Here is a 16,012-nt window from a genome sequence, read left to right as displayed (position 1 = left end):
GGCACGAACCCGTGTCCCCTGCATCGGCAGGCGGACTCTCAACCACTGCGCCACCAGGGAAGCCCTCACAGCCTATACTCTTAACTCTTCATTCAAGTACCTGTTACTCCCCGACTATCAGGGATCTGGCTTGGTCAGCCCGTGACAGGGTAATTAGGGTCTGGTGGTGGCACCCTGACACGGGTTGGGAGACCTGAGTTTCAGACACAGTCTGCCACCAGATCCCTGGGGAACTGTCCTATCTGCCCAGTCATGAGTTCTGCCTGTATCCAGCTTACTTCTCTCTAGGAGGCCACCTGGAAATCCCTTGCCACTTTGCTTGGAGCAAGGTGGACACATCTGCTCAGAAGTGCACTGGGAAGGGGCCTACAATGTAGACACCAGAGTCAACTCCCAGTGCTGCCCCTTTAGCTCTGGGGCTTGCATGCAGCCCAAGGGGTGCCTGGCAGGTGCTGGCCCCTCCTGGGAGACCAGATGCCAGATCTCCAGCTGGGTGCAGAGTGGAGACAGAGGCGGAATGTGTGGAGGAATAAACACAGGCCTTTCTCCACCCACCATCACTGCCTCCTGGCAAAGGGGGAGGCTGGACTGCCGGGGGGTGGGGCGGGGCCCACCCAAGCTCTCGGGGCCACCTCTTCTCTTCTAGGGCTGTGCCTCATTCAAGCCAAACTCTCTGAGATGGAGGAAGTCAAGCCAGCCAGGTAAAGCAGGGCCCGGCCTGTGGTCCTCTCAGGGAGGTACTGGATGGGGAGTGACCTTTAAATGGATAGGAGTCAGGAGACTTGTGTACTTTGAAAAACTTTTTTTAATACTTCTTTTAAAATGGGTAACATGTTAGTTGTAACAGCTCAAATACTACTGCGGATTCTTTTTTTGAGTTTTATTTTATTTATTTTTTTATACAGCAGGTTCTTTTTTTTTGGCGTGGGGGGTACGCGGGCCTCTCGCTGTTGTGGCCTCTCCCGTTGCGGAGCACAGGCTCCGGACGCGCAGGCTCTGCGGCCATGGCTCACGGGCCCAGCTGCTCCGCGGCATGTGGGATCTTCCCCGACCGGGGCACAAACCCACGTCCCCTGCATCGGCAGGTGGATTCTCAACCACTGCGCCACCAGGGAAGCCCCAGCAGGTTCTTATTAGTCATCAGCTACTGAGGATTTTAGAGAAAAAAAGTGGAAGTCCCTCTTTCCCCACAGCCCGCTCCCCACCGCTCCCTTCTCCTGAGAGAGCTCCATGAGATCAGCACAGCCTGTGCCCTTGTAGACTGTTTCTGTGTGTACATATGTGTCTGTGTACACAAAGCTTTGCATGCGTGTACACAAACACATGGGGTTTTGTGTCTGGTTAGGTTTTTTCAAAAATGGTTTCATGCCAGACACACTTTTCTGCTACTTGCTTTTTTCACTTAACCATGTATTTTGGAGATCATTCTATGTCCACACAAGAAGATCTACTGCTTCCTTTTTCCATGGCCATAGAATATTTTGCTGTTTGAATATGTCCTGAATGTGAACACAGTTCTGCATGTACACCTTGGCACAGCTGTTCGAGGATCTCAGTAGCATCGATTCTTAGAAGGAAATTGCTCCATCATAAGGCATGCTCATTTTTACTCTGGCACACGGGTTCAAATTACCCTCCAAAAAGGCAGTACCAGTCCCAGAAGTCCCAGAAGCAGTGGATGAAAGTGCCCTGTTCCCCACACCCCTGCCAGCACTGTATATAGCAGCCTTTTCAATATTTATTAGTCTAATGGATACAAAACACTACATTTTTTTTAAATTTACCATTTTAAAGTGTTCAGTTCAGTGATACTAAGTGCATTCATATTTTTGTGTAACCATCCCCACCATCTACCTCCAGAACTTTTTCATCATCCTAAACTGAAATTCTGTACCCATTAAACAATAACTCCCCATTCCCTCTCTCCTCGCCCACACCGCCACCATTCCACTTTCTGTCTGTGTGAATTTGACTCTTCTAGGTACCTCATGTAACTGGAATTATACAGTATTTATCTTTTTGTACCTGGCTTCTTTCACTTAGCATAATGTCCTCAAGGTCCATCTATGTTGTAGCAGCCTTTTTAAGGCTGAATAATATTCCATTGTGTGTATAGGCCACATTTTGCAAAACATTGCATTCTTTTAATACGTGCATGTCCCTGAATGGTAGAGAAGTTATGACCAGGTTGCATACTTAAAAAAAAAAATTATTGTGCAAGTAATACTCATTGATTATAGAAAACTTTAAAAAATACAGACAAGTCTAAGGAGGAAAATAATAATCACCTTTAATATCCAGATATAACCAGGGAATTTCCTGGCTGTCCAGTGGTTAGGACTCTGTGCTTTCACTGCTGAGGGCATGGGTTCAATCCTTGGTCAGGGAAATAAGATCCCACAAGCCAGGTGGGCAAAAAAAGGAAAAAAAAAAATTCCAGTTATAACCCTGTAGCTATTTTTGACACATATATTTCCAGATGTCTGCTTTTTTATTTATTTTTTTAATGAAATGGATCACTCCATGTGACCTGCTTTTTCTTGACCACCTTTCCATCACGAGATATGCATTCCTTTTTTTTTTAATATTTATTTATTTATTTGGCTGTGTCAGGTCTTAGTTGCAGCACGTGGGATCTTCCGTTATGGCATGTGGGATCTTGTAGTTGTGGCATGCAGGATCTTTAGTTGTGGCACGTGGGGGGTCTTTAGTTGAAGCATGCGAACTCTTAGTTGTGGCATGTGGGATCTAGTTCCCTGATCAGGGATGGAATCCGGGCCCCCTGCATTGGGAGCTCGGAGTCTTAGCCACTGGACCACCAGGGAAGTCCCAGGAGACATGCCTTCTAATTCCAGTCCTGCCCTTGGTATGCTGTGACCAGTCAATTAATTCCATTAGGTCTTGGCCTCTTTACCAGTGGTCTAGGGATCATACACCCAGCCCCATAAACTGTTGTATGAAAGTCGTTGAGAAGTAGGAAGTGCTCCACCCACAGGAGAAGTGGTATAACTAATTACAGTAATTAACTGCTATACATATATATATATATGGAAGTCGGCACAGTCACAAGTGGGTCGACTGACCAGGCCCTCTCTCACCCTCTGCTCTACAGCTGGTGGGCGATGGTCAGTTACGGAGTCCTCTTGGTCACCCTGGGAGCCTTCATCTTCGGCCAGACCACAGCCAACGCCATTTTTGTGGATCTCTTGGCATAACCACTGCCTCCCAGGGAATTCTTGGCCTTTGCCATTGGACCCTGGAACCCATCTCGTAGAGCTTCAGGACCACCCTGAGTCCGGCATCATTCCCCTCTACTGGTGGGATGACATCTGCACATCCTTTTCCAGGGACAGTTCTGGGGTGAAATCAGGCCCCACACCCCTGGACAGCTCAAACCCAGCTCCCTTCCTGCCCCTGCATCCTGGCAGTGCCATGGATGGTAGGAGGAGGTCTTGTGTCACAGAAGAACCTTTCCCCCTCTTTCACCTCTCAACTTCTCCATGCCTGGAAGCCATGGGTGAAGAGAGTCGGTAGGTCTCCAAAGGAACAACTCAGCCTGACTTCCCTCTGGAGAAAGAGTGTGGACCAAGGGCTGCCATCCTCCACAGAGAAGCCTGCCCTGGGTAGGGGCTGTGCTCATTACCCCGGGACTCAGTGCCTGCTCCAGTCTGTCAGCAGCCCAGCCAGCAGTGGCTTCCTCCAGCAAGTTCCAAAGGTAGCACTGAAGTCATAGAGGTGCGCCGAGGTAGGCAGACTGATGCCTTGTCCACTGCCTCCTGGGCCTGCGGTGAGCCTGACAGCCCTCTTGCCCATGGCTGGTTGACATTTCCCAAGCCTTTTGGGGCCTCATCCTGTCTTTTTACCTAGACCTGATGGTCCAGGCATCCCTCTGCATCTCCATGCCCAGACATCACCAAGTCTAATGTTTACAAACGGTGCCAGCCCAGCTCTGGGCCAGGGGCCGTCCCGTGCCACGGTGCTGTGAGTACTCCTCCCTTAACTTTCCCCAAGGCAGGGAGTGTGCTTTTCTCTCTCAGATTCCTGATGGGTCCCTCTTTTCAGAGGCACAAGGGTGGGTGAGGGAGCATGCTGGGAACCCCATACAGGCTGGGCTGGTGAGGATCAAGGTGAACCTGTCTGGCATCTTCACTTTGAATGGCTGCTTCTCTTCTCCCTGCCCTGCATGTCCCCCCTTCCCTGCCAACCCAGCCTGGTACCCTGGAGACAAGAAAGGCAGCTGAGTGGCCACTGACTGGGCAACATCTGAGTGTAGTCACGCCAGCCTAAAAGTTTCCCTTCCAGTCTGGATCTTGTCTGCTCCTGTCCCCCATCACCTCTTCACCACCACCCCATTTTTCTATGTAGTTCAGTCTCTCCTGTTCACATAAGTATGGGGGTGGGGGTGGACCAAACCCTCTCTTGTCCACTTCCTGAGCTCCACAGGTCTACCAGGCCTGGCCTCGGCGGCCTGTCGATCACACTGAGGTCACGCCTACGTTGTGCCCCAGGCGGGGTGAGGAAGGATATTTTCCCCTTTGAACGTCTTGGCCACTCACTTAGGCCAACCCTAGGCACCAAATCAGGCTTCCTCTGCCTGGAACACCTAGCGTTCTCCCTGGCCCCTCCTGCCTAAAATCTCTGAATGCAGCGGTGGAGTGAGAGGGATCCCTGCCCTCAGGGCAGTGAGAGAGAAGAAGCAGAGCCTTGTTGGGGCCAAATAGGCTTCTGCTCAGACCCCCGGACTGGGTGACCTGCCTTTCCTCACGTCCCCTGGGGGCCAGACCCACGTGGCCGTTTTCTCTCAGCCTGCTGCACAGCAGCAGGCCCTGCCAGTGCCCACCCCGATACAGTTAGGAGGACGGCCCATCACCCGCAGGGCTGCACTGCCTCCTAATGTTGGATTTCAGTGAGGGGTGGGGGGATGTAAGGGGAAAATGAGCTGGAATCTGGCCTAACCTCAGGAGCACCTTCCCCTGCCCTCTCTGCCAGGGCATTTTACTGTTTCTTTTCTACTTGTGCACATTCAGACAAGGGAGGATGGTTAATAAAAAGGGACTTGTGCTGCTGAGCTGCGTGGCCTGTGTCTGGTGCCAGGGACAGTCCAGGCCACTGACAGGAGGAAGATGGGCTGGAGTGGGAGTAGGGGTTGGGGTGCGATAAGGCCGTTTGGCCTCACTGCCTGTGACCCCTTACTCGAGAATGGGCCCATCATGCTCCCTTCCCTAAGCCGGAAACCTGCAAGTGGTTCTTAACACTTCTCTCTCCTTCCACATCCCATCAGACTTTCCCCACTGACTTGGGACTCCACCTTGGTCTGTCCTGCTGCCTCTACCTTGGCTCAAGTCCTTCCTGTGTCTTCCCTGCACCACTGCAGCCTCAGATTAGCTTCTGTGTTGTATGTCCCTCCCTGCGCTTCAGACCCCTGAGCATCCCCTCCACTTTGTCCTTTCAGAGGCAGGTGTTGAGAGCAGGCCCTATTGTCCTGGTTATGGAGCCTGTCACTGTGCTCAGTGCTGGGGAGAAGATATTCAGCAAAACACACCAGCTATGCTGTCAGTCTACTAGGGTAGACTGATGCTTAGCAAGTCAACACAAATATAAACATGCAAGTTGTGATAAATGGCAAGAAGGGAAAAAAATACAGAATGTTATATTTGGGGGTCTGAAGCTTCCCCGGGGAGTCAAGGAAGGTTTCCTGGAGGAATTGACATATGAGCTGGCCCCTGAGTGATGAGTAGAATGAATGAACTAAGTGAAGAGAGGTGGGGAGACCTTTCCAGGCTGTGGGAAATGCATGTGCAAATGCCCTGTGATGGGAGGAACATGGTCATTTGAGGAACTGGAAAGTGGCCATTGTCGGTGGAGCATTACCTGGGTGTGGGAGAGCAGCAGACGTGAGAGCAGAGCATTCTGAGAGGGTCTGCAATGGCTCCCCCGGTCCTCAGAATAAAGTCGAACCCGCTCACCTTCTACCACACTCCCCATCCCTGTTCGGGTATTTTGCAAAGATCCCTCCCTCCTGGTGGAGGTGGGGACCCTCTCCAAGGAGGAAACATGTTGCAAGACTAGACAGGTGGGACAGCTTTGGGCCACGGTTCACACCTGCCTAGTGGGCCAAGAGCTTGAGGTTTGGTTTCACTTTCTCTGAGTGAACAGAGGGAAGGAAAGGTTACATCTAGCCCACAGGCAAACGCACAGCCAAATTCATCCATCAAGTCAAGACTTGTAAGCACTTAATCAATGTCTGTCTCCCTGTTAGACTGTAAGTTCCACGGGAGCAGGGTCACATCTCCCTTGTCCATCAGGTACCTTAGCCAGTGCCTGGCACATAGTCAGCAAGTGTTCAATAGTTGTTGAACAAATGAATGAATGAATATCAACTAACACTTGTTGATTTCTTACTTTGTGCCAGCGCTTAACTTGCATCATTCGCTTTCGGTCTTCATGGCAACTCTATGCAAAAGTGAAAGCAGAGAGATGTTACATAGTGTGCCCAGGGAGTAAAATTGGAGCCCTCTGGCCGTGCATGAATGAACAAGTGAGCAGAGGGCTCTCAGTCTGGTGATTTCTGACCCCAGAAGGCAGGCTCAGGAACCTCCAGCCCTCATGCTGGCACCAACATCAGATCCTACAACCTCTGACTTACTGTCCCATCCAAACCACGTCAAGTGCTGGGATGCCTGCTGGCTGGTGGCTCTGGCCAAGTCGCTTCCCCTCTCTGGGCTTCTGTTTCCAGAATCTCTAACATGGGACTGAACATCACTGACTGATCATCACTGACCTAAGGTCACTGATGATCAGTTTGTACTTTCAACAAAGGACATGAAAAAAATGGCAGAAGCACTTTATAACCAGAAATCCACGTTTACAGAAGAAATGCAAAAACTCAGTTTCTCCTCAGGAGGACACAGGCAGAGGTTCCCCTACCACTTCCTGGGAGTCAGGGTACTTCTCAATCTTTAACGTGCATACAAAATTTTTATCTCCTTAGGATACAAGTTCTGATTCAGTAGATCTGGAGTGGGGCCTGCAGTCTGCGTTGTTAACGCTCCCAGCTTCGCCCATGCTTTGGTCCTTGGACTGCACTTTGAATAGCAGGGGACTGGTGGACAGACCAAAGGCTTTGGCTTCGGACAGACCTGGGGTGGATCTCAGCAGTGCCTCTTTACAGTGGGAACTCGGAAAGTAGTTCACTTCTCCGAACCCCACTCTCCTCGACTATAAAGTAGGAGTGATGGTGCCCATCTTATAGATGCAAATATTATAAATCCAAGGACAAATGGCATAATATACGTGAAATGCCTGGTAGATAGCAGGGATTATGGTGGTCATTTCCCTGTACTGGAAAGAAGGGGGGTGGGGTGGGAGGGTAACTGCAGTTTCTTCCTTTAGTCAATAGAGGTCACCTCTGAATAATTTCGGCTTATGAAAGTGAGGAGCCTATGGCCTCAGAGGACAGTCCAGTCCTGAGTCCATTAGGGTTCCTGGTGATCTGCTGCCTAGCACTTCTGAGTGATGTCCCTATACTGGGGCAGGGCCACTTCGAGATCATGGCCTCCAATCTGGTGGGGGAATCAGACCAGTCAAATAATCACAGAAACTAATTATGTAGGTACATGTGCTAGATGTAGATTCAGTATTACAAATCCAGATTTGGTAATTCATTGCTGTGATACAATGAAAAATTTTTCCGTAGGTGTGGAGGAAGGCCAGAGACATTGTAGTCAGGAAGAAGGACGAAGGAAGAAGGCAGACACCCTGTCCTCCGAATACTTTGTGTTTCCTGAGGGGGCACTGGGGTGGGGAGCGGGGGAGGCATAGGCACAAGATGCCTATTTGGATATTCTTCCATTAAAAATGAAATTGATGTGTTTCCAGTCCAACATGTAAGAAGCTTGGAAGTGGCCACTCCATCCTAACAACAAGTAAAAAGTTGAACAAACCGAAAAGTCAACTCTTCTTAGATATGTACAATAAGTCAGATTATAAGGCACACCGCTGCCCCCAGAACTGGAGAGAGAGACGGACAAATACAGAGCAGAAACCCACACGCAGAAACCTCTGTGGGAGTCAGTGCCAGGGTAAGGAAACCTGAAATGTAATTGATGAATTGCTGGAGGCTCAGTGTGGACAAATCTGAGAAATAAAAACACCAAGGAAGGGCTTCCCTGGTGGCACAGTGGTTAAGAATCCACCTGCCAATGCAGGGGACACGTGTTTGATCTCTGGTCTGGGAAGATTCCACATGCCATGGAGCAACTAAGCCCGTGAGCCACAACTACTGAACCTGCGTGCCACAACTACTGAAACCCGTGCGCCTAGAGCCGGTGCTCCGCAACAAGAGAAGCCACCACAGTGAGAAGCCCGCACACCACGATGAAGAGTAGCTCCTTCTTGCCGCAACTAGAGAAAGCCCGCGTGCAGCAATGAAGACCCAGTGCAGCCAAAAAAAACAAAAACAAAAAAAACACCAAGGAACCCAGTCCTATTGGGGGAAGGGAGCATACTTTGTGACTTTGTGGGTTTTACCTGAAGCTCTACCAGGTTCTCATAGTAAACATCAGAAAAAAATCCCTCGTTTCCAGCAGAGGAGGGTAAAAGGAACCATTCTGAAATGTGCTAGAGCATTCTGTTCTTGTTAATAAGATATGCCCTCAGGAGACACTTAAAATTTAACCAGAGCCTAACAGACCTAAGGGAAGGGAAACACACAACTCAATCCCACTCTAGCCACCCTGGGGGGACTGGAGGGAGAAGATAAGTCAAGTCCATAGTCTTTCTCTTAGTGAGCCAGTCCATCACAGGCTCACTAAGAGACTGTGATCCAGTCATAGGACTATAGAACGCTTCCCCTTCCCTTACACCTTGCAACCTTATTACTAAAGGCCAATCTACAGCAGTTCCTTTTACCTAGTACATTATGTCTGGCTATCAAGAAAAAATTACAAGATATACTAAAAGGCAAAAAACATAGTTTTAAGAGACAGAGCAAGCATCAGAGCTAGACTCAGATATGGCAGGAGTGTTAGAATTATCAGACCAGGAATTTTAACAACTATGGTTAAGATGCTCTCATGGATGAAGCAGACAGCCTGCAAGAACAACAGATGGGCAATGTAAGCACAGAGATGAAAATTCTAAGAAAGAACCAAAAAGAAATGCTAGAGATAAAAAACACTGTAGGAGAGATGAAGAATGCCTATACTGTACAGACTGGATAGAACTTAGGAAAGAAACTCTGAGCTTCAGGATATCTCAATAGAAACCTCCAAAACTGAAAAGCAAATAGAAAAAAAAAAAGTCTGTGGAAAAACAAAAACAAAAAAAAAAGGAATAATGTACACAGAATGGGAATATCAGAAGGAAAAGAGAACGGAACAGAAAAATATTTGAAACAATAATGACTGAGAATTTCCCCCAAATTAATTTCAGGCACCTGATTAATTAATGACAGACCAGGAAGCTCAGAGAACACCCAGCAGGATAAATGCCGAAAAATATGACACCAAGTCATATCATTTTCAAAAAATACAAAAAATCAAAGATAAAGGGAAAGTCCTGAAAGAAGCCAGAGGGAAAAAACGCCTATAGAGAAGCAAAGATTAAGAATTACGAGGGAATTCCTTGGCGGGCCAGTGGTTAGGACTTGGCACTTTCACTGCCAGGGGCTGGGTTCAATCCCTGGTCGGGGAACTAAGATCCCACAAGCCTCACAGTGTGGCCAAAAAAAAAAAAAAAAAAAAATTACTGTTGATCCTTGAACAATATGAGGGCTAGGGGCTCCAACCCTCTACATACTTGAAAATCTCCATATAATTTATAGTCAGCCCTTTGTATCCGAGGTTCCTCCATATCCATGGTTCTGCATCTAAAGATTCAACCAACTGCAGATCGTGTAGTATTGTAGTGTTTACTATTGAAAAAAATCCACTATATATAGACCCTTGCAGTTCAAACCCATGTTGTTCCAGGGTCAACTGTACATCTGACTTCTCAGAAACTACGCAAGCATGAAGAGAGTTGAGTGAAATATTTTAAATGTTAAGAGAAACCTAGAATTCTATATCCTGTAAAATTATCCTTCAACAGTGAAGGAGAAATACTCTCTCAGACAAACAAAAATTGAGGGAATTTGTTGCCAGTAGACCTGCCTTGAAAGAAGTGTTAAAAGGAGTTCTTTAGAGAGAAGGGAATTTTTTTTTTTGGCCACGCCACCCTGCTCTCAGGATCTTAGTTCCCCAACCAGGGCCCCCTGCAGTGGAGCACAGAGTCCTAACCACTGGACCACCAGGGAATTCCTGAGAGAAGGGAAATTAAATGAAGCAGATATCACAATTATAAAGCAAGAAGAGAATGCTTTGAAAAATGAACAAAATGAAAACTAGCACCTAAAAATTAAAAGTATGATTGCCAAATTTAAAAATAAATCAAAACAAGAGTTAAAGATAGTTAAGAAAATCCCCTAGAAAGCAGAACAAAAAGACAGAGATGGAGGGAATTCCCTGGCTGTCCAGTGATTAGGACTCAGCACTTTCACTGACAAAGAGATAAGAAAATTAGAGTTTCAACTCAGATCCAACATCTGACTAACAGGAGTTCCAGAAATAGAGAAGAAAGAAAATGGGCAGGGGTAGGAAGTGGGAGAGCAGAGAAAGACAGATATTACCAAAGAAGTAACTCAAGAATATTTTTCAGAACTGAAAGATATGAGTCTCTATACTTGAGCCAGTAAATTGAATTTTAAGAGCTGCACACTGAAAATAAAGAGAAAATCTTAAAGATTTTCTGAGATAGTGGTGGGCAGGGAGGGCATGCTTCTTGACATCACTGCAAGCTAGACGATAACACATCAATGCCTTCATAATTTTTGAGTGAAACTTTCCAACCTAGATTTCAGTGCACAACCAAACCTTCAATCAAGTGTGAGACTGAAACAAAAATATTTCCAGATAGGTAAAGAGTAAATAAATTTACATCCTGTGTAGCCTCTCTCAGAAAGTCACTGGAGAATATGCTTCAGCAAAACAGAGTTGTAAAGCAAGAAAGTGTAAGGCAAAGCATCCAGGAAACCAAGAATCTACCTCAGAAGAACCAAATGATGGTTTCCAAATGGCAGCTGGGCAGCTGACCAAAACGTGGCCAGTTCAGTTGAAGCAGGAATAGGGAGAGCAATCAAAGGAAGGTCTCCAGGGAAAAAATAAAACTAAGAGGTTATCTGACTTGTCTAAGCATTTGGAATAATTACTGACAGATCTGTTGGAACGTTTGGATAAGTATGTATATAACAAAGCAAATGGGAAAATATGGCCATTATTAACCACAGGAAAAACAAGTTTTACAAAGAAGGAAAGGAAATCATAGTAAACTATCAATACTTTTTTAAAAATTTATTTTATTATTTATTTATTTAGGCTGCGCTGGGTCTCAGTTATGGCATGAGGGATCTTTAGTTGCGGCATGTGAACTCTTAGTTGCAGCATGCATGAGGAATCTGGTTTCCCCAACCAGGGATCTTACCTGGGCCCCCTGCATTGGGAACAGAGTCTTACCCACTGGACCACCAGGGAAGTACCTAAACTATCAATACGCAGCACAGCAGTGAACAATATTTACATACTCATAATAATGTACATACTGATTATTTAACCCTAAGGGCTGTATTGTGACAGAACCTCATTTTAAAAGGGGAGGGGCTTTAGGGTGCAGGTGTAAGAAAGCTAAATCTTTAATCAATAATTACTGCTTTTAATTTTTAAATCACAAAATAGCAGTATAAGTACATTATCTTAAAATAGTGAGATAAATGCCAAAAGAAACAACTTAAAAGAGATGCATGTAGGCAACACAACGAGCTAGAGGTGGGCAAAGCTGGGACAAAGGACTGCTGGCATTTGATATGAGCTTTTTTTTAAAAAAATGTTTATTTATTTATTTTTGGCTGTGTTGGGTCTTAGTTGTGGCACGAGGTCTTCTCTCTAGTTGTGGTGCGCGGGCTTAGTTGCTCCACGGCATGTGGGATCTTAGCTCCCCGATCAGGGATTGAACCCTTGTCCCCTGCATTGGAAGGCAGATTCTTAACCACTGAACCAAAAGGGAAGTCCGGGATATGAGCTTTTTATTACCACTGGATTTATAAAACAAAATGCATAACTAGTTGGGTTTTTTTTAACTTACAATTATTTTTATACTTACAATAGCCAAGATATGGAGGTAACCTAAGGGCCCAGTGATAGATAAATGGATAAAGAAGATGTGGTCCATAAAAAAGAATGAAATCTTGCCATTTGAGACAACATGGATGGACCTAGAGGGTATTATGCTAAGTGAAATAAGTCAGACAGAGAAAGACAATATATGATTTCAATTATTTGTGGAATCTTAAAAACAAACACAACAAAACAGAAACAGCATCATAGATAGAGAGAGCAAACAGGTGGTTGTCAGAGGAGTAGGGTGGGGAGATAAGAAAAACAGGTGGGGGAGATTAAAAGGTACAAACTTCCAGTTACAAAATAAATGAATCATAGGTATGAAATGTACAGTGTGAGGAATACTGTCAATAATTATGTAATATCTTTATATGGTGAAAGATGGTAACTAGATTTATCGTGGTGATCATTTTAAAATGTGTAGAAATATCAAATCACTATATTGTGCATCCGGAAGTAACACAGTGTTTTAGGTCAATTATACTTCAAAAAACAAACTAAATCATAGAAAAAGAGATCGTTACCAGAGGCGGGGATCAGGGGAGAGGGAGTTGGATGAAAGTAGTCAAAAGGTACAAACTTCCAGTTATAAGATAAATCAGTACCAGGGATATAATGTATAATATGATAAATATAATTAACACTGTTGCACGTCTATCTATGAAAGTTGTTAGAGGGACTTCCCTGGCTGTCCAGTGGTTAAGACTCTGTACTTCCACTGCAGTGGGCGAGGGTTCAATCCCTGGTCTGGGAACTAAGATCCCATATGCCGCAGGGTGTGGTCCAAAAAAAAAGTTTTAAAAAGTGATCATAGGGCTTCCCTGGTGGCACAGTGGTTCAGAGTTCGCCTGCCGATGCAGGGGACACAGGTTCGTGCCCTGGTCCGGGAAGACCCCACATGCCACGGAGCGGCTAGGCCCGTGAGCCATGGCCACTGAGCCTGTGCATCCGGAGCCTGTGCTCCGCAACGGGAGAGGCCACAACGTGAGAGGGCCGTGTACCGCAAAATAAATAAATAAATAAATAAATAAAAGTTTTTTTTTTTAAAGTGATCATAAAACAAATTTTTTTTTCTGCACCGCGCAGCATGCAGGATCCTAGTTCCCCAACCAGGGGTCGAACCCATGCCCCCTGCAGTGGGAGTGTGGAGTCCTAACCACAGGGCCACCAGAAAAGTCCCCAAACAATTTTTTTTAAATAAGAGAAGTAAAAATTGAATGTCTCCTATAGGCCATGTTCGAATTCTAGCTTTGCTGCTTCTCATGAGGCCTTAGGCAGTTAGTTAAACTTTATGGGCCTTGATTTCCTTATCCATACATTACAATACTTGCTGCAGCAAAGACAGCTTGGCAGCCTTCTCCATTATTCAATAAACAATACAACTTGTGAAATAGTAAAAAATAAATATATTGGTCTCTACCCCATTTCTGGCATAGAGCTCCTAAAACTTCTGTAATTTCCTAAATGATAAGGGTACTTAGGAGCATTTTTTGTTCTAATATTTGGTCTTGGACCCTGGTTCCTGACACAGAGCTCCTAAATCCCTTGGAATTTCCTGGGCGATAGGAGTGTCTTTTGTTCTAATGAGGCAATGATTGGGGGGCTCCTGGATAACTTCAGGATTGGTGCAGGTCACCAGAAAGACCACACGCGTTGATCAGAAGCTCGGAACTTTCAGCCCCAGCCCCCCAACCTCTGGGAAGGGGAGTGGAGCTGGAGATTGAGTTAATAATCAATCATGCCTATGTGATGGAGCCCCCATAGAAATCCCAGCACTACATGGTTGGAAGAGGTTCCGAGTTGGTGGACACATCCACATGCCAGTAGGGTGGTACATCCTGACTCCACGGGGACAGACGCTCCTGCATGTGGGACCCTTCTGGACCTCATCCTATGTACCTCTTCATCCTGGCCATTCATCTGTACCTTTTCTAATACCTTTTACAATAAACCAGTAAACGTAAGTAAATGTTTCCCTGAGTTCTGTAAGTCATTCTAGCAAACTACTGACCTCTGAGGTGGGAGTCGTGGGAACCCCAATTTATAGCTGGTCACCAGATTCAAGTGGGGGGAGATAGACCCACCCCTCCAAGAGAGAAGTGACAAAGAATTTGTGGCCATCTTTATCTACCACATAATCTGGAAAATATACATAAATACTTAGCTCAAAGGGTTGTTACAGGGCTTCCCTGGTGGCACAGTGGTTAAGAATCCACCTGCCAGTGCAGGGGACACGGGTTCGTGCCCCGGTCCGGGAAGATCCCACATGCCGCGGAGCGGCTAGGCCCGTGAGCCACAACTACTGAGCCTGCGCGTCTGAAGCCTGTGCTCCGCAACGGGAGAGGCCGCGACAGTGAGAGGCCCGCGCACCGCGATGAAGAGTGGCCCCCGCTCGCCGCAACTGGAGAATGCCCACGCACAGAAACGAAGACCCAACACAGCCAAAAATAAATAAATAAATATTTTTTTAAAAAGAGTTGTTACAAAAATTATATTGGATTTATAAAAAATGCCTTGTCTGTACTGAGGAATAAACAAATAAATGTTTTATTATCATAATTCTTTTAAAACGGTCATATTTAGCACTAGAGGGTGCCTTTTTTTTTTCTTTTTTTTTTTTGGCCCCATAGCTTACAGGATCTCAGTTCCCTGACCAGGGACTGAACCCAGGCAATGGCAGTGAAAGCCTGGAATCCTAACCACTAGGCCTCCAGGGAACTCCCAGAGGGTACTTTAAATTAATAAAGATAGAATTCTTCACTTAGAAGAGTTCACCTCAAGTCTCTCTAAACAGCAAACTCTTCCTGGAAAAGAGGACTTGGGTCATGTGTCATTTCACTGACATCCTACTAGCTAGAACTGCACCATTCATACACACTGAGGTGTCTTTTGAAGGCCCAATGTGGAGAAAGAGGCTCTTGCTGGGAACATTACCAGCTCCATCTCCTGGAGGGGCAGTGGCTGGAGCAGCGGCCAACTAAGAAGAGATGACCTCCCCTGGGCTTGGCTCTTAATGTCCAAAAAATGAGATTGGGGGAATGAGGAGGTGTGTCCACGGGCCACTTGTTAGTTTATTCTCAGTGAGATTGATTCTGTGGTCCCTCCCAGCTCTGGCAGATTATATTGTCCTCAGCCTTTTCCTCCTCAATTCCTTATCCAGGGGTTGTAAATGGAACCCATTGTGTGCTTATCTTTTAAAAAGAAGGAGGAGGAGAAGGAGAAGAAAGAAGAGGAAGAAATAAAAGAAAGGAAGGAGAGAGAGAGGAGAAAAAGGAAAGAAAAAAAGGAAGAAGAATTTTTAAATTACTTTCGGGCACAGAGCTCCTAAAACCCTTGGAATTTCCTAAGTGATTTAAAGTGTCTTTTGTTATGTTAATGAGATGATGTTCGGACTGCGCCTAAGGTTGGGGGCTGGTTGCCAGGAAACCAACTGTGTTATTAGAGGGTTGGAACTTTCAGTCCCACCTCCTGACCTCCAGGGAGGGGAGAGGGACTGGAGATTGAATCTGCAGCCTAATGGCCAATGCCTTACTCAACCATGCCGATGAAAAAAAGCCTCTATAAAAACCCAGAGTATGCAGTTCAGAGATTCCAGATTGGTGAACAGGTGGAGGTGCTGGGAGAGTGCTGTGGTTGGAGAGCATGGACGCTCCATGCCCTTTCCCCATACCTGCCCTGTGCATCTCTTCCATCTTGTTGTTCCTGTGTTACATCCTTTTACAATAAACTATTCATCTAGTTTAAAAAAAAAAAAGGGGGCTTCCCTGGTGGCGCAGCGGTTGCGCGTCCGCCTGCCGATGCAG

The 16,012-nt window shown here is 46.2% G+C and overlaps 1 protein-coding gene across 7 annotated transcripts in view; it reads left to right on the top strand.

Annotated features, from left to right (window-relative positions):
- The window catches only part of SLC38A7 (solute carrier family 38 member 7), a 28,546-nt gene extending 12,534 nt beyond the window's left edge, over positions 1 to 16,012 (top strand). For 2 of the 7 annotated variants that reach the window (XM_024125013.3, XM_055079052.1), the window contains exon 11: positions 3,113 to 4,141. In XM_024125013.3, coding sequence (XP_023980781.1) covers positions 3,113 to 3,534 — 422 coding nt within the window. In that variant the 3' untranslated portion in view covers positions 3,535 to 4,141. The other 5 variants (XR_008615542.1, XR_008615540.1, XR_008615541.1 and 2 more) reach the window with 5 other exon arrangements.

Source organism: Physeter macrocephalus, chromosome 17 (genome assembly GCF_002837175.3).
Source record: "Physeter macrocephalus isolate SW-GA chromosome 17, ASM283717v5, whole genome shotgun sequence".
Taxonomy (NCBI): Eukaryota; Metazoa; Chordata; class Mammalia; order Artiodactyla; family Physeteridae; genus Physeter; species Physeter macrocephalus.
The sequence above is the reverse complement of the archived record's forward strand: the minus strand, read 5'-3'. Positions and strand labels throughout refer to the sequence as shown.